The sequence below is a fragment of the Diceros bicornis genome, chromosome 18 (assembly GCF_020826845.1).
Source record: "Diceros bicornis minor isolate mBicDic1 chromosome 18, mDicBic1.mat.cur, whole genome shotgun sequence".
NCBI classification, from domain to species: Eukaryota; Metazoa; Chordata; class Mammalia; order Perissodactyla; family Rhinocerotidae; genus Diceros; species Diceros bicornis.
This window is the reverse complement of record NC_080757.1, coordinates 7,186,777-7,213,990: the sequence shown is the minus strand read 5'-3', so window position 1 is coordinate 7,213,990 and position 27,214 is coordinate 7,186,777. Positions and strand designations below refer to the sequence as shown.

General features: G+C 44.3%; 1 protein-coding gene across 1 annotated transcript in view; it reads left to right on the top strand.

The window, feature by feature from the left end:
• Positions 1–27,214, top strand: part of DNAH9 (dynein axonemal heavy chain 9) — a 305,906-nt gene that overhangs the window by 102,281 nt on the left and 176,411 nt on the right. The window contains exons 28-32 of the mRNA XM_058559699.1: positions 1,846–1,950; positions 12,408–12,565; positions 15,067–15,205; positions 17,486–17,773; positions 25,770–25,980. Coding sequence (XP_058415682.1) covers positions 1,846–1,950; positions 12,408–12,565; positions 15,067–15,205; positions 17,486–17,773; positions 25,770–25,980 — 901 coding nt within the window. The remainder of the gene's footprint in view (positions 1–1,845; positions 1,951–12,407; positions 12,566–15,066; positions 15,206–17,485; positions 17,774–25,769; positions 25,981–27,214) is intronic.

The following is a 27,214-nucleotide window of genomic DNA, read 5'->3' as shown; positions in this document are numbered from 1 at the left end:
TTTGATGTGTTATTCATAACAAGCTATGTATTCTGTTTCTGTATCTCCAGAGAAAAACTAGAAATAAACACGGAACAATGACTGAGTACATTAGAGTGAATTGGGGAACAGGACAAGACAAGAGATGGGGTTGAATAAGGAGGGAAAGGACATAAAGCCACTGAGCTACTCTGACCTTGAAGCGGTGGGCTACAGGAAGACCCTGCAGGCCTCAGAACAGAAGTAGGGGCATGAACAAAACAAATGGGATTTAAGGAAGAATCTTTGAGCAGCCAGATGAATGGAGACAGGAAGAGACTGGAAGGAAGGAAAATATTTGGTGAGAACATTGTAGTCATTCAAACCAGAGAAGGTGAGGAGCCAGATGATGGGATAGCAGGAATGGAAAAGAAAGAATTAGAGGCCTAAAAAAAAAAAAATATATATATATATATATATATATATAAATGATACTAGGGAAGCTGGGGAGGGGGTGGGTAGTGAAACAGAGGGAGGAGTTAAAGAAGAGAGTTTGGGCTGTAGTCATGGGCCCTCACAATCCCCTCTGCCTCGGGAGTTCTAAAAGGAGGCGTTGGGTAATGGGGTGAACACAAGAACGGTGTGGAGACTTGGGGAAAAGGGACAGTTATTGCTTTCCTCTATTAGTGCTGGTTGGAAAACCTATAAAACTAGCCACTTTCTCTGGAAACGGCTGCAATTTTAGCGCTAAGATGTTCTTTATATGATAGCAGCAATACTTCCTCCCTTGACCTCAATTTGGAGAGGCTATTGCTGAAACATCAAATGGGTTTGAACTTGAAAATATCTGGAATTCTTTTCGTCTTCCCTGTGGCACCAACACTATAGAACACCCACTCTTTCTTGAGACTCCCTACTCTCTTGGTGTCTGAAACATTATATTTCCACAGTTCTCCCAACTCTCTGATCTTGCCTTCTCGATCTCGTTTTCTGATACTATTTTATAATTTCAGGTTTTACCTGTATACTGATGACTCCCAAATCTACCTTCCAGCTTCACGCAGGATCTAATCCTTTACCTGCTCTATTTGTATGCGTTATCTTCACAGCCTAACTAGAAGTTCTTAGAGGGACTGAGCCCCTCTGTATCTAGCACATGAGCTATGCACAGAGCTGAGAGTTTAAAAATGCCCACTGAGTAAATGAATGGGACTTTTCCATTATTTGCATTTTCCCAACACTTTAGTGATGTCCCCTTGCCAATGGCCTTGAGAGTGTCTCCCAGTAACCTATCCTTTTATATTGCTTCATGGTTTACTAGTTCATGTTGAATGCCCAGAGTGGTTTTTATTTTTAGGACAGATATACTATCTTTCCTTTGAAATTCCTTCCTTGTTTTCATTTGCAAAAATTTACCTATAATTTATTTTCTCTAGATGTTATCATTTCTCACTCCCATTTCCAGCTTCCTATCACTCTGGGAAACCTGGATATTTGGGCATGGATTTAAAGACACAGATATAAACTTTTCGTCAGTGCATGCCAAAGGCTGAGTGGAAGGCTTTTTGTCTGTACGGTGCAAGAAAAATAATCTTTTATTCATTTCCTGGGATTTTGAAAGCTAGAGAATCAACAGTAATGCAAACTGATGACATTTTAAAGGGATTTTGGTCCAAGTGTCTTGAAAAGGTTCTGTTTGATCCCGTGGCTTATGTTGGCACTCACAGCCATCAAAATTTAATGGTTCTTGAAATTTTAATACAAGTTTCTAACCAATGGTCCTTAGGGGACCGGAAGTATCTATAATAAAGAGGATAGAAAATGACTTAGACGTGTATGATAAGCCCAGCACTGTTAGTAATTTAATCTTTGTACGTTTTGTTGCAGTCTTGCGGCAACATCTACAAGGGCCTGGCACAGACCGGAGCCTGGGGCTGTTTTGATGAGTTCAACAGAATCTCCGTGGAGGTCTTGTCGGTGGTGGCAGTGCAGGTAAGGGGGCCAGAGTTGGTGGGAGCCCCATGACCTTCATGCCAAGCTCTGTAGAAGTCTACATCCTCTTGTTTTCAACCTCTCCTCATCCGCTTCCCTGACCCCCTCCCCCCTTGCATTTCATGCCCCTTCCTCATCCCTCTGAAATCAGGCCCAAGGGTAGGATATGGGTGTCCTGCACGTCCCTACCAAGGTGGATCCATTTACGGGCTGTGGGGCTCCATTTTCTCCTCTGAAAAATGGGAGTAAAGAATATCCATCCCACCTGCTTAATAAGGGTGAGGAAAAGATCAAACAAGGTGGCAGAACCCGGCTCCTTGGAATGGGCATGGACTTTGGAAATTGTCAGACTGGGGCTTAAAATTCAGCTCTTCTATTTCCTGAGAGTCTGGGCAAGTTACTCCACTTCTTTCAGCCTAATTCATTTAGTTATACAGTCATGTGATACATAATGATGTCTCAGTCAACGACGGACTGCATATATGACCGTGGTGCCTTAAGGTTAGTCCCACATAACCTAGGTGTGTGGTAGGCTATACCATCTAGGTTTATGTAATTACACTCTACAATGTTCGCACAACGATGAAATTGCCTAAGGACACATTTATCAGAGCGTATCCCCCTTGTTAAGTGATGCGTGACTGTATATAAAGTGAGGATTATGAATGTTATTGAATGAAGGAAATCATTGTTTGGTCAGATTTTATGTAAGCATGGCACTTGTCTTTCAAGTCATCTAGAAAGCACTTGAACACCTACAACATAGTAAGTGCTGTGCTCAAGATTAGGGTGAAGGGCCCCCAATTGTATAGGACATGATCCCTAACTTCAAAAAACTTGAGTTCTTGAGATAGAGATGAGCACTCTTCAGTGTTCTAGAAGTGATTTGAATTCTGACTCGCAGTGTGGGACAAGATTGCTAGATATGTTGTCTTGAAGCCAGCCCTCAAGAAGATGGAGAGGATTTGGATTTGGATAAGGATCCCATAGACAGTGGGAACAGTGCAAAGTGGAGGGGGTAGGCAAAAGTGAACAAACCTTTGTTGAAAGTCTGTTCTGTATCAGGTACATCTCATGCACCATCTCTTATACCTTGTATCTTATATATCTCTTATATTCCCAGAGCAGCCCTACAAGCCACCATTATCTAACATATATATATATATATATAAAACGGAGAGGAGCACTAAAGAGCAGAGCACAAAAGTAACTTATTCAAGGGCACACTGTTGGCAAGTGGCAAGGTTAGGATTTGAACCTAGCACCACCACCTACACTACCGGGTACAGATTTGGTGTATGGGGGTAAAATGCTAGAGGAGAAAATGAGACTAGAGAGGCAGGTTCAAACCAAATAGTAGGCAGACTTAAATGCCATGATGTGTGTTATACCTTCTTCAGTGGGCAACAGGGAACCCCTGGGGATTCTGAAAGGGAAATTACCCCTCTGCTTGGCAGCAGTCTTAAGGAGGGGCTGGGCGGTAGGAGAATCAGTGGCTGCAGTCAAGTCAGGGGTCTCTCACGGGGATCCTGATTGGAGGTGCAAAGGCCTAAATGGGAGGCTGCTGGCCTCCCATAAGGCCCACAATCACCATGTGAGGCATATCCTTTGCCAGCACTAAGCCCAGTGCCCCCATTTACCACTAGGGGAGCTTGTGGTTTCAGAGCCCACCAGCCCCTCTTGCCTCAACAAGGCAAAGCAAATGTCAGGGTACCATACAGTGACAAAAGCTGGGGCAAGGTGCTTGGGACAGTTGCATGACTGGTGCTCCTAGTTTGTGTCCACACACCGTACAATCAAAAATGGTTTAATTTTCCTCTTGTCAATTGCTTTTCTTTCCAAAGCAATATGTATACAGTACCGAAAAAGAAACCTGGAGCTATGAGGGGCTCTTTGGTCCCTACGGGCCTCTGTTTAATTCTTTCGGGTCCAGACAAAGGAACAAGGAAAAAGTTTACCTTAACCGACATTTTTCTTCAGCAAGTGTGCAGGGTTGAGGGAAAGAGCGGCAGAAGGGGAGTGGGATGAACTGCAGACGGAAGGTTGTCCATGGCAGAGGAAAGCCAGCTGGGGCAGCATCCTCCCCCTCCAACTGGCCTGTCTGCCCTGGCAGGAACCAGCCTCCAGACATGTAACCCCCATATGCTGTCACCTCTCTCGTCCAGGCATCTGTCCCTGTCAGAAGTAGGCTGGACTTGGAGCTGTGGGCAGGTGCTGAAGCCACCACAAGGCTGAACAGTGGTGGAACCCACACCATCAGCTAGTTCCATGACCCACACTCATCTCCAGCTGCGATCAGGAGCCATAGGTGGTCGGGGGCTCTGCAAGGGCCCTTAACTTCCCCCTTTCCCTAAAGTGGTCAGGCTGTCCATCTCTTGCCTTTGACAGCACGTTGGTGCTCCCACTCACCAACTATTGCCCGGACTATTTCTTGGTGAAGCTCCCAAAAATTGCAAACATGTGGGGCTCTTCTCTTGTTCCTGGTAGTGATGGCTGGTTTTCCCTTTCCTTATGTCTGTTTGATTCAGCAGGAGTTAGTGGAGGACGTTCAATAGGCAGCCTGCACATTCTCTCGGACTGAAAACCCTTGACCAGTTTGTCCACAAGACCTGACTGTGCACGCTTCAGTGTTGTCACGTTGGTGGCTGAAATCAGCTACTGTGGGAGTGTTTTCACTGAAAAACTGGCAAATTCTACAAATTAGGGGCATCTTTGCTTTCCTGGAGAACTGGTTGTTAAACATATATCAACACACCTCTGCCTTGCAAGATTGTGAGGTCAGTGTCGCCACATCTTTTAAATTTTAAAGAGAAGCTGAAAGTCCAGCTTTTTATTAAAAAATCTCTAGATTTCTAAAAGTTGTCAATTCATTCAATTAAAAAAAAAAAACCTGGGCTGGACAAAGAAAACACATTAGCTGGCTGCATTCACCTCTGCACGGTCACTTCACAACTTGGAACCAGGAATGATGCCCCTGTAAGGCCTGTTTGAAATTTGGGTATAATCCATTTTCAGGTGTAAGATGTGGCGTAAAACAAGTAAAGTAAACCCTTCTCAGAGTACTAACTGGAGGCCTAGAATGGTTCTGAAAATCAGGAGAGAAGCGTTGGCTTTTGATTGATAACCCATAATTATACTGTGTACCTGGAGTTTTTCTCCTTACGTCTTCCACTGCAGGTATCTAGTGGCTGATGACTTCCTCCATCTTTTTATTCCCTTGCCCACTATCCTTTCTTATTTCGACCCACATTTATGTCCACCTCTCTCATCTTTGCTTTTATAATTTTCTGCACCCTCTCTCCTGGCCATTTGCCACAGATTTCAGAGGGCGTTTCTTGTTCTCACCAGCCAGGTTGCACTGCTGTGACTACACTCAAATCCAGGACCATTCATCATGAATAGTTAGACCTACGGTGTCCCGATGCAGCCCTTAGTGCTGGGGGGTTGCCAAAGGGCTGTCTCAGTGTGTTCCCCCAAGGATCCCAGGGGAAGAGCAAACGGAAAGCAGTGGGAGCTGGACTAGAGTCAGCATAGAGCCTGTCTTGGGCTCCAGAGATTGTATGAGTGAGTTCCACATGCAGTTGGGATTTTAAAAGAAACAGATTCTTGGGGCTGGCCCTGTGGCCTAGTGGTTAAGTTCAACACACTCCACTTTGGCGGCCCAGGTTTGGTTCCTGGGCACAGACGTACACAGCAGCCATGCTGTGGTGGCAACCCACATACAAAATAGAGGAAGACTGGCACAGATGTTAGCTCAAGGCAAATCTTCCTCAGCCAAAACAAAAAGAAACTGCTTCTTGCAGAGTGGAGTTAGCCAGGCAAGGGGCGGGGAAGTGGTTATGCGTGTAGGCTCTGAAACCACACTGCCAGTGTTCAATTCTGGTTCAGCCACTTACTGACCTTGGGCAAGTCCATGTCTCAAGTTCCACATTTGTAAAGAGGGTTAATAATAGTACCTACTTGATGCAGTTTTAATAAATAATAAATGAGTTAATATGTGTAAAGCACTTAAAACAAAGCCCTACAGATAGTAGGCACTCAATAAATTTTAGTCTCTGTTATGATGATGATGGTAGTGGTGGTGGTGATAATGATGGTGTTGATGATGGTGGTGGTGATGATGATGATGGTGTTGATGATGATGGTGATGATAATGATGATGATGGTGATGATAGTGGTGATATTGGTGGTGATGATGATGGTGGTGACCATGATGATGATGGTGCTGGTGATGATGGTGGTGACCATGATGATGATGGTGGTGATGATAATGATGATGGTGGCGATCATGATGATGGTGGTAATGTTGGTGGTGAAGTTGGTGGTGATCGTGATGGTGGTGGTGATGATGATTACTATCATTATTATCTCAACATTGCAGGAAATGGGTTGAAGAGAAGTAGAAGGCTGGAACACACAGGACAGGGAAGGAGTGTCCACACCCTTATCTCACCAGTCTCTTTTATACCCTTCACTCCTTCTTAGCTCAGCCTCGGCTATCTTACTAAACTTAATAGTGTCTTAACAGATGAGGCAGTGCCCAACAACCATTGTCCCCAATGCATAATAGATAGGCACTGTGAATTTGCCTTAATTTGAAATTGCCCAACCTGAGATCAGAAATGGGTTCTCCAAGATCAGTTTCCTTTTACTTCTAGAATTAAATAAATTCAACCTGGAATCCCCTGCCGCCTTCACACTCCAGTCTAGGAACACACCCATAGGAAACATTCTCAAGAAGATGGTCTGACAGCAGCCTGGGCAAAATCTGAGCTGGTAACATTTAAAATCATATACCCATCCAAGGAGAAAATTGCACTTAATTATTCACATGGTAATCCAGGCTGGCATATTGGTTCAGAAGCCACACCAGCTGCGACAGTTCTTCTCCCCCGCCCTCCCCTCCCCTTCTCTGTCTGTCCTCTTCTCCCCTCCTTGCCTGTCTGTGCTCTTCTTCCCAGTAACTTCTACAAAATTGAGTACACTTCAGTGTCCTTGCAGATGGATATTTTCTCGTCTCTGTCAGATTGGTCAAGCAGAATTGCATATCCAGTTAGGGAAAAGTGTGACAATTCCAAGAGAAGTTACTCAGCTATTTTTAAAACATATAAGGTATTACTTACTTTTTAAAAATATTTTGCCATTACTGTTGCAATTAGCTCGCTACGCCTTGGGTTGTCTGGGCCTGGGGACATGAACCACCAGCAGACACTCCACCACCCTGTACCTCCAGCCCTTTGTCCACCTCCACACTCCCTAGCCAGGTGTCCCTGCCACTTCCTCCCCTTCCCTACGGTATAAGCCCTGACAGTGTGCTGGGCGGAGGCAGGAAATAGCTAGAAGCAGCAGATGAGTTAGCGAAGACTTGGGAGCCCCCCTAATAGTGCTGCAAGTACTCAAGGCACTGAACAAATGCTAGGGTCTCAGAGCCAAGGGAGCTTCCCATGTAACACCCTTTATAGAGGAGCTTAAGGTCTAAGGTAAAAACATAGAAATATAGAAAACTGCAAAAAGTGATGAGTGGGTTGCACTTCCTGAAGGCAGCAGACACCAATCTGTCATTGCAGAGAGACGCGTGGAGTGAGCCAGGCAGGATTTTAAAAACACATGGTATTTGGGGGCAAAGGCTGGAAAAGACAATGACCACAGGGGACCATAGAATGAGCCACCTCCCTGGAATGAAAGGGGCAAGGTAGAGCGGTGTGGAAAAGAGGCTGAGAGGATTCATTTATCACAGAGCCAGCTGATGACCTCCTTAAAATATGTCACCTGCAGAGAGATAGTATGATTTTTAATACTTCGATGCAAGGCCCTATCTTGGTTGGGAGGATATAGGGGCAGAATCTTCCATAATTACCAACTTCCAGTCTTTGAAGGGAAAGATATCATTCTTCAGATGTCCAGTGAAACCCCCATGGTCAGACAAGCACACGGCTTGTGCAGATAACAGGACTGATCATTTGAAATCAGGGCTGACCTGCAATACAGAGAAATAAAACCTATACATGTATCTACAATATAAAGCAGAAAGTAAGTTCCCCTAGAGAGGTGCAATTAAAGGCTGCAGAGGCTGGAAAGAGAAATCGAGGGGCAGTGGTGGGTCATGAAATTAGTATAGGGCGGTGTGGTCCAGCAGCAAGGATGCTTAATTGGCCACAAGGTGTCCTGAGAGTGGACATTCAAGTGGTGTCATCTAGCTCTAGTAGCTAAAGGCTACTCAAGCAGTGGACTAGCAGCATCAGCATCCCCTGGAAACTTGTCAGAAATGCAGACTCTCAGACCCACCCCAGACCTCTGCAACAGAATCTGCATTTTCGCAGGATCCCCAGTGATTTGTACACACCGTCAAGTTGGAGACGTGCTGCTCTAGTACAGTATTCTCAACCCTGGCTGCCCGTTAGAATTCTGAAAAATAGTAATGCACAAATGCTAAGTCTCCACCCCCAAAGATTCTGATTTCATTGGCAGGACATGGGCATTGGGTTTTTTAAAAAATAAACATCCCGCATGGTTCCATCGTTAGGCAAACTTTGAAAACCAGAGCCGAGAGGGAGACGGTGAAGTAGGGAGAACGTGCCTGAGGACTGTGGAGCTTGGGTTCGCATCGAGACCCACAAGATCGAGCCTGGCTGGTCCAGGTCAGTGGGCTGCAGGGACAAGTCCTCTCCACGGCAGGTGGGCAGAGGGGAGTGGAGGACCCAGGCTCATCTGAGAGAGGGAGGGGGTCAGTCTGCAGCTATAAATGGGGACGCCTGGGCAGAGCAGGTATGAGTAGAAGTCCAAGCATTGACTGGATTGCCGTGATTCTTGAACTTGAGGCTGCATCAGAATCACCCGGAGGGCTTGTTAAAACTCGCCTGTTGGCCCCATCCCCAGAATTTCTGATTTGGTCAATCTGAGGTGAGGCTAAGAATTTGCGTGGGAATTTGGTGGGACACAAGCTGTGGAATGGTGGACAAGTCACTTATATCTTCTTGGCCTCAATTTCCTTATTGGTAAAATGTTTGGTCCAGATCATGGTTTTCTCAACTTTGGCACTATGGATGTCTTGGGCTTGATAATTCCTTTTTGCGAGGATCTATCTTGCATATTGTGAGATGTTTAGCAGCATCCCTGGCCTCTACCCACTAAATGGCAGCGCAACCTCCTCCCTAGTTGTGACAACAAAAATGTCTCTAGACATTGCCAAATGTCCCCTGGGGAGGGCAGGTGCAAAATCACCCCAGCTGAGAACACTGGTTTCTACATAGCTTTCCATTTTTGTCTGTCTTTCTTAATGGGTGGCAAAAGCACCTTTTCTTATTTAGTGGAAACTTATGTCTCTAAATTATCACAAGCATGACTATTTTCAAAATGAAACAAATTACTCCGGGAACGTAAACGTTTGAGGAGGAGCTACGTGTGGCTGGCACCACGTTCCTTTGGTGGCAGGCGGTTTGGGGAAGTGGCTAAAAGTAAGTGCTGTGGCGCCAGGTTGCCTGGTTTTTAACTCGGGTTGCCTCACTTAGCAACTGTCAGACATCTGGCAAGTTTCCTTTTTCCTTTTAACTTTTTATATTGAACCAGTTTTAGACTTATAGGAAACTTGCAAAAACAGTATAGAGAGTGCCCACATATCCCTCCCGCAGCCTCCACTAAGGTCAACATCTTACGTAACTGTGGTACAGTGTCTTAACTTCCTTCTGCCTCAGTTTCCTCTACTATAAAATCCACCCCTTTCATACAGCTGTTGAGAGGACTGAATGTGATAATTCACGCAAAATACTCAGAATAGTGCCTGGGACTTATCAAGTGCTCAATAAATGTCAGTTATTTTTTTGTTGTTATTCCCTGTGGCTTTCAAGAACCCAAAAACGGTGAGTCTTAGTGGAGAAACAGACCCCCACGAGTGAGGGGTGTGGCAGCCTTAGGTATCAGTGTGTGCCTACCTGTGTGTGCACCTTGCAGTTTAGTCCATACAACCCCAGTCCACCTGCTTCTCCCTCTGGCATCCTGAAGGGCATCTGGACTTTGCCAGGGCCTGGACTGTATCAGGGCCTCCTGGACGCTGACCACGGTTACATTCTAATGGCTTGTTCCGTGATCCTTTGTTGCTGTGAAGGCAATGAGGACATTCCAGGCAGGCAGGCCCTGTTCTGTGCAAGCCAGGCTACCAGAGCCTGCTGTTAGCACGGATGCTCCAATGCTAACTGCATCCTCGAGGCTGTGAGCACTCTCCCTCAACGGCCCCCCTATAGAATTTTACACAGAAGCACAGGTGCCGCCAGTCCTACAGTGCATCAGAAATTCTTGCTGAGCGTGAGGTTTCTGATCCCTGATGTTGCAGGAGGGAATGCTGAGTCAGAACGAACAGCAGAAAGGGTCCTGGGCTCTCACCCTAGCCTTCACCCAAAGGTAACTGAGAAATTTGTAAATGGTAATTAAACTCCCCTCCCCACTGCATTACAAGGGGAGAGCTCATATGTTTTATAGATGAGAAGACTGAGGCCGAAGGGGAGAACCCCAGCCTTTACCACACACACAACCTGCAGGGTGACGAGGGTGGTGAGGGGCTCTGTGGCAGAGCTGTTCTGTGAGCACCACAGGAACCAGCAGAGCTTGATCTGTTTGACGGGCACGCTGGGTGCTGGGGACCGCCTGCCAGAACGGCATTGGTATTCTGCATGTAGGAAAGAAGTTTCAGTCTCAAACTAATTGCTGCAAGCTCAAATGCATTCCGTCATTAGAGCTTCACTTTGGGAAAGGAGCTGAATCCTAATTGTAGAACCGTCACGCGTTCTGGCAAACGCTGCCCTTCCCAGCACTGGAGAGAGGCTTGTCCAGTAGTAGATGGTCCAGCTGCCTCCCTTCTCTCTGTCTCTGTCTCTGTCTCTGTCTCTGTCTCTCTTATAAATACTCCAGCTCTCTCTCTCTCTCTCTCTTTTGTTTATGCTTCAGCTGTCTCTCTTTCTCTGTCTCTCTCTTGTTTATTGTCCAGCTATCCTCTCTGTCTCTCTCTCTCATATATGCTCCAGCTATCTCTCTCTCTATCTCTCTGTGTCTCTCTCTCTGGTACGTTGTCCAGCTGTCTCTCTCTCTCGTTTATGGTTCAGCTGTCTCTGTCTCTCTCTCATATATGCTCCAGCTGTCTCTCTTTCTGTCCCTCTATCTCTCTTTCTCTCTCTCTGTCTCTCTCTCTCTCACACACACACACACACACACACACACACACACACACACACACACATCCCTGCAGCCCAGTCTCCACAGAATGCTTAGCTGTTCTAAACAGCCAGAACATAGCTGACGTACTTGGGGCTCATTCAAAACCTTGCCCTGGCCCCAACTTTCAGGTTTTCCCTGAAGAACCCTGAGAGGCTAGAAATACTCAGAGACATTCTGGGTCCTGGCTGAACAAGTGCACCCCTTTTGTCTTCCCTCCTTCTGCTGTTGGTCTTTTTTGCATGCCTTTCCAAAGCACCAGGTGTAAAAATAAATGGGTGAATTTCATTTCTGTCTCTCCTCCCACTGGTATAATACTGATTTAGAATGTAGATCTGACCAGGTCAAGCTTCAGCTTAAATCCCCTCTGGCTCCAGACCAGATGTAGGAAACAGCCTAATCTCTTTGGAAAGGCACTAATAGCCCTGGGGTTATTATCCCCTCTGCCCCAGCCCACCTTTGCCGGTGTGGCTCTTTCCACTCCTCACCAAGGACAAGACACTGCATCCCTAACGGGGTCACCTGTGCTTACACAGTCTGTTCTAGACATGTAGTCTAGGGAGTGGCCATGAGGAGTTACACCAAGACAGGGACCACAACTGCGATGATGATGGTCACATTAACAGTGTCCATATTAGCTGCTATTTTTAAGCATTTTCTGTATGCTAAGCTCTTTACAGACTTTCTTTCATTTAATCCTCAGAACAAGCCCAGGAGGGAGTCGCTAAGAGCCCAGGCTCTAGAATCCATTTGCCTGGATTCAAATCCAGACGCCACCACTTAGTAGCTGTGTAACTTTGGGCAAACTACTCCACCTCTCAGTGCTTCCATTGCATCAGAGAGAAATGGGGACAATGGCGTTGAAGTGCCCCCCTAGAGGGTTGAGGTGAGACTCAAATGAGTTAATACATAAAAAGTGCTCAGAACAGCGTCCGGTACGTGGTCAGTGCCAATACATTTTAACTGTTGCTACAGAAGGAACCAACATTCAGAGAGAGTTAAACACCTGTTTGCTGTTTACTCCCAACCTCTTAGCCACTGTGTTATAAATATGCATACGGGGCAGCCATATTTCTTTTACATGTGCCCCCAGTGCCCAGCAGTAAAGGGTCCAGGTGTGGTCACTGTGCCTATCCTTCAGTGAAAGGGGCTGCAGGAGAAGTGTTTGTGTTGTGTGTAACCATGAGTTCCCAGCTGTGGCTACCACCCCGCCACTGAAACATAGCAGAGGCATCTTCCATTGACTCGTTCACCAGGTAAAAAGCATTCAAGATGCAATTCGAGATAAGAAGCAGCGGTTCAACTTCCTTGGGGAGGAGATCAGCCTGAATCCTTCTGTGGGCATCTTCATCACCATGAACCCGGGCTACGCCGGCCGCACAGAGCTGCCTGAGAACCTCAAGGCTCTGTTCAGGTGAGCATTAGCTCTGTCCCACTCGAGGGTTCAAAAGAGAAGTTTCTCTTATTTTTTCTGAACATGTATGACATATATATTAAAAAGCCACCTGTTATACCATCATCAGTAAAATTATCTTTTGCTTAATTGTATTCTGTTCTTCTTTATATGTGTAAAATCATACATTTGTAGTGTATATTTGTGGTCTACACACAGTTTTATATTGTTTTGTTTTTTCATTTCATAGTCTCTCATAATCCTATCATAAATAGTTTCTTCTTTTGTTAGATATTCTCAACAAATCTCATTTTGTGACTGTGTTTTATTCTATCAAGTGCATGGTCTGCCATGTAATTAACTAGTCCCCCGTAGTTAAATATTAGGACTGTTGCTAATATTTAAAATAAATGTATGCATAATGCTGTAATACACATCTTTGTACATAAGTCTTTTTTTCTGTATGCATGATTATTTTCTTTGGCTAGCTTCCCAGAAGTGGAATCACTGAGTTAACAGAGAGGAACATTTTTAAGGCTCTTGATGCACGTTGCCAAATTGCTTTCTAAAAAGAGTGGTGCCGAATTACATTCCTAGTGGGGATGCGTGAGGGCACTTCTTTTATTTTGCCTTTGCCACCGGTGGATATTGCCATGCTTTCAAATCTTCTTCGTTTTGATAAGAAAACACAAATGCATTTCCTAGCAGGGGTTGGAGTCTCCATTCTTTTCTTTGAAAAGAGAAGTCAGCCCAACAAAGAGAAAACTGAAAGATGCTTCATGGCTTCTGATTTTCCACCTGCTGAATTGTTACCTAAGGGAGGTAGGCTGTGGGCGCCATGACAAAGCTGTCTGTGTCGTCTTTGGACTGAGAGACCCAGTGCTCTCTGTCTGGGGACATGGAAGCCTAGGAGACCACTGGAAAGCTCCCTGTCTACTTGCGTCCCTCACTTTTAAACTGCTCCAGGGTGGCAAGTTCCTGTATCACGGGAGTGGTTAGGTATCTCCTCCTTCAGGACCGTCCCCCCTTTAACCAACAGTTTGTTGGAGTGTCAAGAGGCTGTGTAAACCGGTGCCACAGAATACTGTATTGTTTTCTATTTGTTTACACATAGTGTTTATTAAATGAACCTTGTGTTACAAATGATAAGGGCGGTGGATTGTCACTCTGATAAGAATTATTCCTTACATTTTTTTCCCTGAATTTAAAGGGAACATATATCCATGGAAGAAAATTTGGGGGGGAGAAAAACAGAAAAATATTTGTAAAACAACAATAAATACAAATATCTCGTTTTACATTTAATTCTCACAAAAACCTTATGAGGTGGATACTATTAGAATCTACCTTGTACAGTGAGAAAACAGATGGATTCAACAAATTTCCTAGGGTAGTAACCCTAGTTACTAGAGTTAGCTAGTAACTCAACTAGTAAGTGGCAGGGCTGGAGTTTGAACCCAGACAGTCTGACTCCAGACTCTCTGCTTCTCCCCATCCCAGTCCTGTCATCCAGACACAGTCTGCGTAACCACTTGGCATTCTTCCCTCCAATATTGTGTGGGCAGAGTATTTCTTTTTCAAACTTGATATCAGACCCTATCAAGTTTAGTATCCTGCCTTCATTAATTAATGTTTTCCCATGCCATTAAATAGTTTTCCTTCTACAGCATTATTTTTCATGGCCGTATTGCATTCCATTGTAGGGATGCATTTTTAACCTTATTTCAGGTTGCAAAATAATTATGAGAATCTAAGTATTTGGTTGCTCCTTTGAATTTGAATGTAATGTAAAATAATTTAAAGGAAAACGTACTTGAATGAAATGTTTTTGAAAATTTTTTATCAGTGTAGGGAAAATGCAATTAAAGAAATGTAAGAACCTTGGGCTCCTACTAAATACCTATTAATTTTAAAAAGTAATTTTAAAATCAAATGTTTCTAGAACCGGAGGAAAAAATCACAGTAAGTCCTTACATATAGACGTAAATCCCCTTCCATATTCTCGTACATGCCATTTTGTGACAAGGTGGGATTGCTAGGTACCTACTTTAGGCCTCAGCATTAGATATTTACATTTGTGTGCAAGTCAGTATGGAAAAAGCCTTGAATGTCTAGGCTTCGAAGGGACACAAGTCTCAAAGATAAGGAATAGAGAGATTCTCTGTTTCTTGTAGACACCAAGAGAGACTCAATTCCTCACCCTTAGCCGCTAATATGTTCTAGACGGCTTGCTCTACTAATCTGGTGAACTAGACTCAAGCTACAAGACTTGAGTTGTAGCCACAACTCTGCCCGTATCTGCTAACACCATTTATCACCTTGGGCAAGAGAGTTCACTTCCTTTATCTTTAGTTAACTGATCTTTAAATGAAAGCCTCAGATGAAATAATTGCTAAGGTCTGAGTTTTTACACTCACAGATGCCTCTGTCCGTGACCTCAACCAGTGTCTCTTGTCTTGCAAGCTCCCCTTCGACTGTGTGGCTGGGAAAATTGTCTCAGCCCTCTGTCTCCCTGTACACAGGCCTTGTGCAATGGTTGTTCCAGACTTTGAGTTGATCTGTGAAATCATGCTGGTGGCGGAAGGATTCATCGAAGCCCGGTTATTAGCCAGAAGGTTCATCACCCTTTACCAGCTGTGCAAAGAGCTTCTCTCCAAACAGGTACACTCTCTAGTTAGACTGGACGACCAGTCACGTGTGATTGCCCCAGCTCTGGATGGGTTCTGGAGCCAATGTATTAGGGAAATATGTTAGAGCCTTCTTACAGAGAGTCACTGTGCCCGTAAACGTATTAAAAGCTCTGAGCACTTCTACAATGAAGATTTGTGTTCTATTTTTTAGCCTAACCTTTAAAAAAAATTATTTGACCACAGAACTCTGTTTTTTAATAGAATATTTAGCAACATCTCATAGATCACTGGTGTCCTATTAGAAACACTGCCATAACCAACAAGAACTCTTAGAGGGAATGGTCTTTACCTGAAGGTACATGAGATGGGGAGAGGGTTGGAAAGAGAGTCAGGCATTAAGGAGCCCCATGCTTCTCACTGCTGCTTGTCCTTAAATGTGGCTTCTGCCTGGGGCAGGTCCCCTCACAGGAATAGCACCTTACAACATGACCAAGAATCTCCAAAGTGCATGCCTTGGATGGAGAATTTCTCGGGGGCAAGGACAGCCAATCCAGCTACCCTGGGCTGTTCCCAATGAGTTTCTCTTCCCTTTGGGGTTCTCTTGCTTGGATCATCTTTGCGGCCACAACACAGGCTGTCTCAGCTCTGTGAAATATGTGAAAGATGGATAAAAAACCCTCTCCTGTTTTCTTCATACTCCCCAGACCGTGTTCTCACTGCATCCTCTCTCTAGGTTCTCTGCCACCATTGACTTCCAGGCCAGAGACTCACTTTCACGACTTTATCCCAGACCTCTCTTTGGAACTCTAAACCTGTATATTCAATGCTCTGTACCACTGCTCTCCCTGAGTGTCTAAAAAGCACCTTCAGCTCAGCTTCTAAAGCTGATCTTCCTGCCAGCCCCCACCCCAAGCCCACTTCTCCTGCATTCCTTGCTTCAATATGCAGAACCATCGTATATTGACTTGCTGAGTCTGGAATCCTGGGAGTTATCCTTGACACTTTCGTCTTCCTCAGCCCTCCATCTAATCATGAACGGACTGTTGTTCATTCTACTCTCTGGATATTTCTCAAACACATCTCATATTCTTTCCATACTCACTGCTACCACTTTAGTTTCAAGCACCCATATCTCTTGCTTAAACTATTGGAACTGCCTTGCTAACTAGTTTCTCCACCTCTACTCTAGTTCTTCTAATCCATTCTTTAGCCACCAGCTAGAGTGGTCATTTAAAAATGTTCCTCGCTGGTCTTAGGATAAAGACCAATATCCTTAACACTCTGTGCAAAAGATTGTGTGGGGCTCTGTTTCCTGCCTCTTCCCACAACTTCAGTTCACAGTTCTCTTCAAATTGTGTTATGCTGCACCTACACTTATCGTCTTTGAGTTCAACGTGCAATGAAGACAAAGGACACAGTGGCTGTACCTAGGCTAAGGATCAGACTCCCTGAAGAAACCATATTAAAGAAAACCTGAGGGAGGAGAATTCAGACAAGCACAGACGAGAAAGAAATGCAGTCAAGGCCAGAAGGAATAGGATGTCCAGAGGCTCAGGGGAGGGAAGACAGTCAATTTCAGGTATAGCTGCCATGTCCATTGTCTTCATTGCACACCAAATTGCCCTTTGTAGCATGTATCACAGCTCTAATTAAGTAAGAGTCCGCTATGAAGCAAGTAGCAGAGCTGGGACTTGAACCTAGGTTCAGACTCTGAGTTCAGACTCTGAGTTCAGACTCTATGCTCTGAACTGCACACTCCACCACTTCCCCCACGATGCTGCTCTGAGACCTGGTATCAGCAGTATGGTCCACTCTCCCATGGAATCTACTGTTAGAATTTGTGACCAGTGAGTTCTGCCTTTAACATCATTTATAAGGAGTTATTTTTTTTGGAACTACTTTTCTTGGAGAGTTTGAAGAACTCCAAGGTGGAACATGTAAGCTCAACCTCAATCATCTCCAAGAGCTAACATCGCTCCCTCCTGGATAACTCGTCCATCCTCTGAATGTACAAGAAGTAGCCAGATAGGTCTGGACGTGGTTCTGTTTAATCTCCCTGACCCTCAGCCCCCACATGTTCTGTGTCTGCTTTGTTGTCATCACAGCTAGAAAAGTAGCGAATGCCAGACCAAGAACTAGGATTCCATGCTCATAATCTTCTATGTCACTAATCCTTTCCTATGCCTCTGACTTGGCCTCAGAAGTAACCTAACCCTGATGAGATGCCTGTAATTTTGCACACACTAGCTCACGCTAGTATGGTGTTCTGCATCCCGGCGACTCTGGTCTCACTCACACTGCCTTCCCGCAGGATCACTATGACTGGGGACTGCGGGCCATCAAGTCTGTGCTGGTGGTGGCAGGATCCCTGAAACGAGGGGACCCCGACCGGCCCGAGGACCAAGTCCTAATGCGCTCCTTGCGGGACTTCAACATCCCTAAGATCGTGACGGATGATATGCCAGTGTTCATGGGTCTGATCGGGGACCTCTTTCCCGCCCTGGATGTCCCTCGGAGGAGAGACCTCAACTTCGAAGCTTTGGTTAGGAAGGCAGTAGTGGATCTGAAGCTCCAGGCTGAGGACAACTTTGTGCTCAAGGTACACAGGGTTTTCTCTCCCAAGATTTCTTTGTCTCTTAATTCTTTGCTTGGATGAAAGGTTATACTTCATCCTTAATCCAAAGGATTGCTTTAGATGTACAGATATTTATCTACTTTGTAATAACTCAGTTCGTTTCAGTAGCTCTTTATTGGGGCACGTACAATGTGGAATTTGGGGTGGGGATACTAGAGACAAATGGAGCCCCTATCATCAGGCAGCTCACGATCTAACAGGAAGAATAAGACACAGTCTGCTGTGCTACAGCATTTGTTCCTTTCCTGTGAATTACTTCAGACACAATTATAGAGGAATGATAGTGGTATAACATGGAAGCTGTGTTAATTCATATCCATTTTTCTGAGCTTGTAAATGTTTCACAGTGATCAGGGGCGAGCTTTCTTACAATTAAAGAAAAAACCTTAGGGTGGTAGGCAGAATAATGCCTCCTTCCAAAGATGTCCACATCCTAATCCCCGGAACCTGTGAATATGTTATATTACTTGGCAAGAGGAGATTAAGGTTGCAGATGGAATTAAGGTTGCTAATCAGCTGACCCTCAGATGGAGAGATGATCTTGGGTTATGCAGGTGGCCCAGTGTAATCTCAATGGTCTTTATGAGTGAAAGAGGAAGGCGTCAGTGAGTCAGGGAGTGAAAGAGTCAGTGTCAGAGCAACACCATGGGAGAAAGACTCAACCAGCCATTGCTGGCTTTGAAGATGGAGGAAGGGGCCATGAGCCAGGGAATGTGGGCAGCCTCTAGAGGCTGGAAAAGGCAAGAAAACAGATTCTCCCCTAGAGCTTTCAGAAGGAGCCAGCCTTGTCAACACCTTGATTTTAGCCCAGTCAGACCCATTTTGGACTTTTTACCACCAAAACTGTAAGATAATAAATTTATGTTATTTGAACCCATTAAGTTTGCAGTAATTTGTTACATCAGCCATAGAAAATGAACAGATTTAGAAATAAATACAGACCTGAAGAAAAAAAACTGAAACTTGGGCAAGTGTAACTAGTTTCATGGCCGTAGGAATCGTGGTGGTTTGTGCTGTTTTCTGGGAAGGCTCAGGGCAAGTGAAGACATTTCCCCTTGTGTTAAAACATTGGATTAATGAAGAAGGCTCCATCTAGATAAGATCTTTAGTTGTGATTAAAATACTCCTTACTAGAAGTGAATATATCCATGACCCACCTCTTGAAAAGGGAAGCACAGGGGGCCGGCCCCATGGCTTAGTGGTTAAGTGCGCGCGCTCCGCTACTGGTGGCCTGGGTTCGGATCCTGGGCGCGCACCGACACACTGCTTGTCCGGCCATGCTGAAGTGGCATCCCACATACAGCAACTAAAAGGATGTGCAACTATGACATGCAACTATCTACTGGGGCTTTGGGGAGAAGAAGGGAAAAAAAAAAAAAGAGGAGGATTAGCAATAGATGTTAGCTCAGGGTCGGTCTTCCTCAGCAAAAAGAGGAGGATTGGCATGGATGTTAGCTCAGGGCTGATCTTCCTTACAAAAAAGAAAAACAGAAAGAAAGAAAGAAAAGGGAAGCACAGGCCCCCAGATTCAAGGCTGCAAAGGACTGACCAACATGAGGCAAGGTGAAAACTCTCTAGTGACTTAACTGTGCTGGCATACTTATTGGCATTAGGATGCATTGTTGAGTTTTTAGGGCTCTGGATACAAAGTTCTGTACATTTTGAGTGGTCTGCCCCAATCCCGTTTTTCCGTAAGTCTGTTATTTTTACAGAAGGTAATATTTTCAGGATGCATACATGTTGTTACATTAGAAGTGCCTGCACACAAATAACTATGCCTTGGAGCAGGATGTGACAAGTGCCACAAAAGAGGGTCCTGGATTACAGGGACATGGATAGAACTTTTTTTCCCTGTACAGTAATATCTTTAGGAATCATATGAACATCACTTTAGAGTTCACAAGAGGTTTTATGTTCTGTATCACATTGGAACCCCCACCACCCCCAGGCCAATGACGCAGATGAGGCACTTGACAGATGAGGGAACTGGAATGCTGTTACCTCTCCAATATACGCTACTAGGCTCCTTCACGGGAGAGAATGCGCTCCCCGTCGAGGAACTTACAGACTAGGATGGCAGCGTACTCCTACTCCGCTCCAGGAGGTGTTTACGTTCATCGGTAGAGATTAAGCCCTGGCTACATAGGAATAGAATTGCAAGTCAGTGTCTGCTTTCGTTTCTGAGATTACATCTCACAGAAGAAAGCAAAGCATCACCTGGTCCTTTGCAGCTGTGATTGTTTTTGCCAGTCAGCCAATCCCTACTCCCAACCTTTCTCCTCCCAAGTTCAGTGGATAGACTTTTTAAAGGTAGAAATGGGCAGGATGGCCTTCAGGGTAGAGACAAAGGGTCAGCAAAAGGGTAGATGGGGAGACATAGAGATTGTAAAGCAGCAGCACCGAGTTCAGTGTTGCTAAAGGAAAAGGTATTGGAGTTGGGGGTGGGGGGTAGTGGGCAATAGGCCTGAAATGATAATACGGGACCATGATGTAGAGGACCTTGAATGCCAGATGGAGGAGTTTTCTCTTGAAGAGTCTGATCCTAAGAGGCGCCGCAACCTCAGAGATGAGTTAAATCCGATGAGGCTCCTAAGATGCAGTACACTGGGGCTGATGTCCTAGAACCCAGAGTCCACGTCTTTCCAGACTCCGGGAGTCTGCTGAGGCAATATGACCCTCCTTCCCCATCTTCTGCATTTCTTCCCTACTCAGAATCTTTCTCTTCCTTTCTATTTGTTTGTCAGTTGGCCCACATTCTTCTTTTTTTCTTCTTTTTCTTCCTTTCTTTTTCATAACTGCTTTCTGCTCCTCTGATGAAAAAGATGCTCTCTATTAATGGCTCGTGGAACAGATGATGTTTTCTGCCCACTTTTCATTTGCACTGTCCACTTAAACTTCTGAAAGTTAATTAATCAAAACACCCTAGTGGGGCTCTGGTTTGAGATGGCATCCTGAGATCCCTCACAATTGGTAATATAAATTTACATTTTTAAGAAAAATGAATAAACCCATAGAAGTGTAGAAACTGGGAAGGGGATATTACAATAGATTTCTGGAAAGATGGAAAGAGGATGAAAGCGAGTGGACAGCTCAGGCAGAGCAGGGGGCCTGTGGGCCAGAATACACATAGAAAGGGCTTCAGGGGAAGAGGGGCCAGGAGGCGGCCAGCCTGCCAAGCAGAACCCTGGAGAAGCTCTGGGCTTGGAATTGGTAGTTAAGGACAGCGGGGATGAGAACGAGAACTGGAAACAGCCAGAGAGGAGATCATTAAGTCTGTTTACCCTATAATTTTGCCACTCGGCTCCCCACACTCTTCTCCCACCTCCTCCTTCTAGTCCCCAATTCCCAAGAATGCAGATCATGTGCAGCCAGGCGCTTAGCATGCAGCCCAAAAGAAAAGTCTAAGGGAATTTAATAACATCTATGGGGAAAACTATGACTGCACTTAGGGTATTGATGCCCCCCTCCTCAAAGCCCTTAAAGGCTTTAAAGGCTTTTGGGGTCCCTTGGCCTGAAGGCCAACCACCTGCTTGCTCACCCACAAGAGAAAGGACAAAGACAAAGGCGGAGATCCGACTGTGTGCACAGAGCTCCCTCTCAGTCCTCCCACCCCGGAAAGAGACCTGCACATCCAGCAGCAGACGACACCCATCCCGGCCTCCTAGGAAACACAGTGCAGCTCTACATTTAAACTTGAGGCTCACAGATACTGGAGAAAACCAACAACACTAGAGATAAAGACAGATTGACAGACAGACACACACACACACACACGCAGAGTAACTGATTCCAGTGGAAATAAGGAAGAGAACATTTTGAAAGTTCTAATTAACATCCTTGAAGAAAATTAAGAAAATGATATCCATAAAACAAGAATGAGATGCTATTAAAAAAAAGAGAATTGTAAAAAACCTTTTGAAATATAAAATTGTATCATTGACGACACAAAAAATTCAGTGAGAGGATTGGAAAATAAAGTCAAGGAAATCTTCTAGGATGAAACTATACATGTGTATATGTAAGCGTATGTGTATAATAAAATATAACATGTATACTATACACACACACGCAAAGGGATAGAAAGTACAAGAGGCGAGATGACACGTAGAGGATCAATCTAGGTTATGCAGCATGTTACCAATGGGAATTTTAGAAAGAAAGAACAGAGAGAGCTTGCTAGAGCTGGAGAGACATGTGTCCAGATTGGATGGGCTCAGTCAGTACTAAACAGAGTGGATTTAAATGGGCTTATACAAAGACACATCATACATAATTTCAGAAGTCAAGGGTCAAGAGAAAAAAATTAAAGTTTCTTGGTTAGGTGATGGAGTGATGTGGTAGTACAGGTGACCCAGGGAAGGAATGAAATTCAGGATGACATCTGAACCTCTCATCAGCAATATCAGATCCTAGAGGACAAGGAAACATTCCTTCAAGGTCCTGAGGGGAAATTATTTCAGGACTAGAATTCTATACCAACCAAATTATCATTCAGGATATTTTCAAAGATCCATAAGTTTTACTTTGTATGCAACCTTTTGGAATAAGTTACTTAAGGACATACTGCAGCAAAATAAGGATGGAAAACAATAAAAATGTCATGAGATTCAAAAAATCAGGAATCAAAAAAGGGATCCTGGAATGACAAGTGTCAATAGACCTAGAAAGCAGTCAATCCAAATTAGAGCAGGAAGTCTGTGGTCTCCAAGAAAAAGGACTTCGAAAATGGATATATTCAAAGCAAGAATAGACTCACAAGATGAAAGTTCTTATATGTTTTATTCAACTTCTATGTTATGGGAACTACGGCATATGTCTTTTAACAAAGAGAAAAGAGAGCAATTAAAAACATCAAGAGAAAAAAGTCATGGTCTAAATTTTTTTTTAAGTAGCTATGACCTGATATTGATCAGTTATGGAGAGTAAGAAAAGGGTGTCCATTTGACCTTGGATTGATGCTTAGAACCTCCTCTGTCAAGTCATGACACCAGGCCCAATGAGAACACAATATATTCCAGGTGACTACTTTCTTCTGTAGTGAAAAATGTCTACAATCATAAAAATGTAAGCCACTATTGGTCTCAAGTCTTAGAATCATGGAAAATATAAAATGTCTAAATATAAGTATAGAACAGAAAATAAATATTATTAAACATGGCAATGTAAAATGTAATGTATCTGAAAGAAGATAGGAGATGGAGAGAAGAAGGAAAGATAGAAGGATAGGGATGTTTATATATTTATCTTACAAAAGATACTGTGAAAAGTTGATGGATTCATGACAGTCAGAGAGTAGAAATAACCCATTCGTCAGTTGATAAATGGATAAACAAATGTGGTATACCTATACAATGGAATTTTTTCCAGCCATAAAGAGGAATGAAGTATTGGTACATGTTACAGCATGGATGAGCCTTGAAAACGTCATAAGTGAAAAAAGCCAGTCACAAGATACCACATATTTCATGAATCTATTTATGTGAAATGTCCAAAATAGGCAAATCCGTAGAGGCAGAATGTATATCAGGGGTTACATAGGCTGAAGTAGGGGTCAGGGGAGGGGGAGTAACTGCTAATGGGTACGATTTTCATTTTGGGGTGATGAAATGTTCTAAAAGTGGACAGTGGTGATGGCTGTACAGTTCTGTGAATATGCTAAAAACCATTGGATTGTACACTTTAAAAAGGTGAATTTTATGGTGTGTAAATTATATGTCCATAAAGCTGTTGAAACAAACAAAAAGGAGTTGATTGAACTAGAAAGCAATTTTAAGTCTTTCCAGTATCGGGGAATCAGTTGTTCACACACACACACACAAAAATCTAGGAATATAATACAGTCTCCATTCAATGGCCAGAGCACCACCACCTCTCCCAGGCCCTCCTCTTCCTCCATTTTTTTAATGCAATGACCTCAGGTCAATTGCACACTTAACATCCTCCAAAAGCTTCCTCTTGTACTTAGAATCAAATTCCAACTACCAATTCCTGCATATCAGACTCCCGCTTACCTTTTTTATCTCATTTGATGGCAGTCTCCTTTCCTCTTTCCTGTTCTTCGAGCCCTCCAAGCTTGCTGCTGCTCTCACTGTCACTCTAGCTGGCATGCTCTGCCTGCTGGTCCTCACAGGGCTGATTCTTTTTCATTCATGTATTAGCTTAGATGTCAGCCCCTCAGAGACCCTTCCCGACCACTCTCCTCATCCTTATCTGGGAACATCCTGCATTAAGGCCCGGAAGGAGAAAAACAAGAGCCAGGAGTGAGACTCGCCTCTGGGTGCTTTTGGATTCTGAATCGGAGGAACAGCAATGGCTTGCGATAGAGAAGAGAAAAATATTGATGCTATGGAAAACAAAACTCAAATTAATATCTCAATAATTTACCCTGCCAGAATGGAAGCTAATCATGTTGCTCCCCAAACAGCCATTTATCTGCTACCTTCATACTGAGCTTAGCAGTACCACTCTCCTTCTGGTTCCGTGGTTGTATGAGTCTAGAATTCTTTTTAATATCTGTGTCACTTAAATTTTAAAAAGTATAGGAGTTATTATTTATCACTTTTTAAAATGTAGAATAAATATAATGTATGGGGAAAAAAACCTTCCATTGTCCCACTACACTGTCAATATTTCAGCACATTTCCTCTTCAATTCACTTCCTGCTGCTATCAAGGATCTGATAGTGCAAAATATGAAGAGACTTGATCCATAATAAAGTTCGAATGTTTTAGCTCATGACATACAAGACCTTTCATGATAGGGCCCATCCAATCTTTCCAGTCATCCTTCATATTTTCAGCAAATATTTTTTCAGCACTTGGTATGTGCCAGATTCCCTGCTAGACACTGGAAATAGACTGATAAGAAGCCCAGTCCTGCCTGCCTTCAAGAGCTGATAATCTAATAGGAAGACAGAAAAGTGACCATTGCCATATTGATAAGTACTAGGATGTAGGATATAGGTATGGGGCACCTGCCCCAGCTTAAGAGATGTGCAGGGGCTGGCCAAGGAAGGGAGGAGAAAGAATACCTTCTGCACACAAGGCACAGTATGTTGAAAGGCACAGACACAAGAAAGAGCATCATTGAAGAACTCCAAATAATTGTCCACCTGGAATGTGCATGTCGGGGGATGAGAGATAAGACTGGAGGCTGGTATGGGTCAGACTGAAAAAGGGTCTTGTAAGCCAGTCTAAGGATTTGGGAGTTCATCACCAAAGCTGTGGAGAACCAATGAAGGGACAGAGTGATGGCAGTGACATGATCAGATTTTCATTGCAGTAAATGTACTCCTACAACAGAGTGAAAACGTGAGCCTGGAGGCAAGCTAGAACAAGAGTGATGAGACCTTCAATGCTATCATTGTCCCCAGGGGACTCCTTGACTCTGGCTTCATCAAACCATCTGGCCAATCACATCATACTCTGTCACACCACAAGCCTGTTTTTTGCTGTTACCTCTGCCTGGAATATCCTCCTGTTCCTCTTCTAAGCAAACTCCTACTCATCCCTGAAGGCCCAGTTCAAATGCCTGCTCCTTTGTGAAGCCTTTCTTGCTCCCTTTATCTGTACAAAATCAATTGTGCCCTCCTCTCTCTTCTCATAGCACTTTATAAATACCTCGACTATAGCACTTATCACCTTACATTATAATAATTTGTCAACATGACTTGCTTCTCCATCAGACTATGAGATCATGGAGGGCAGAAGAGTCATCTCTGAGTCTCCCTCAACTGGTATACTCTCTAGCATTTAGTTGGTGACTAATAATTATATGATTGAATGATGAATAAGTGAATAAACAAATCATGTTTCCCCTACTTTTAGGACCCCTCATATCTAGAGATGAATAACCCTTCCTCCGTTGTCTCACTTCAGACACCAGCCTGGCTCACAGAAGAGCAGTTGGGATGTCAGTGAGTGACAGGTTGGTCTCTCCGCTGAATTTTGCATCTCCCCAGGTGGCCCAGCTGGAGGAGCTTCTGGCGGTGCGGCACTCCGTGTTCGTGGTGGGCAGCGCTGGTACCGGCAAGTCGCAGGTGCTGAGGTCCCTGCACAGGACCTATCAGATCATGAAACGCCGCCCCATCTGGACTGACCTCAATCCCAAAGCAGTCACAAACGATGAGCTCTTTGGCATCATCAATCCAGCCACCAGAGAATGGAAGGACGGTGAGAGTGGGATACTCCCAGGATGTCCCACTATTCTCAGAGCCCCTTGGGCAGGCTTGAATTTAGTGGGGTGAACTGCAGAGGAGAGAACACTGGATTGATTTGTTTGGGATGGGAGAAGATGGTGAAAAGAATCAAAGAAAGGAAGAAACCAATTTTGGCTTGGAAGGGAACCTCAGCCCTTCAGGTGTTCTTTTCTTGGAGACCTCTTCCAGCTGCCCCTTGAGAGAGGGCACTTAATGAGGATAGAGCCACGCAGGCATTCATCTGTAGTTTAGTGGTTCTGGAACACAAGCCGTGGCATCTCTACACTGCCTGGCAGTGGGTTTAAGGCATAGGTGGGGTAGGGAAGCGCACGGCTCATTCCCAAAGGAACGGTGCAGTCTAGCATTCCACGAAGGGCACCACTCCCTGTGAGCACTGCTCCAGGAGTGATGGGGAAGCTGCTACACAAGACGGTTCTGGGGCCAGGCCCCGTGATGCTGAAGACATCATTCATCTCAGGAGGGCCCTAGAACCATGGTTCCTTCCACAGCGATTCCAAGGGTCCCAAACCCGTGTTCACTAGGTGCAGACCTCAGAGTCACCTTCAAAGATTTAAAAATCACAGGTGCATGTTGGAAAGGGTCTCCTGTCACTGGGAGAGATCAGAAAAGAAAATAGAGAAAACTCTCTATGAGCTGATAGGACTTCTTTCTAAAACCTCTGTGGCTTTTGAAGCGAGGAAATCTCAGCTCCTAATGTTTCAATGGCTGATTACATCAGGGTCAAACTGCCTGGATTCCTCTAATTTAAGGGCCTTCATCAGAGGCCTAGAACAAGGGGATTTAACGAGCAGCCTCTCTGCTTTTTATTTCGCTATTAATGAGGCTTAGCATCTTTTCCTTCTTCTTGGTCTTCGTAATTGGCTCTTTTGTGATTTTACTTCCCCTTATTATTTTCTTAACAGTTTGTAAGAGTTCTTTATATACCAAAGGTATTAACTCTTTATCTGTTGTATGCATCGCTATTTTTCCCTGGCTACCATTTGTCATAGACACTTCATGGCATATTTTCCATGCCACGATAAATTTTTTATCCATCTGAAATTTATTTTTGGGCTTAGTATGAGGTAAGGCAGAGAATCAACTTTATTTCCTTCTACATGGATAACTGAATGTGCCAGCACTATTTGTTAAGTCTTTGATTTAAACACCAGCTTGTCACATATACCGAGATCTGATTCTGGGTTTTC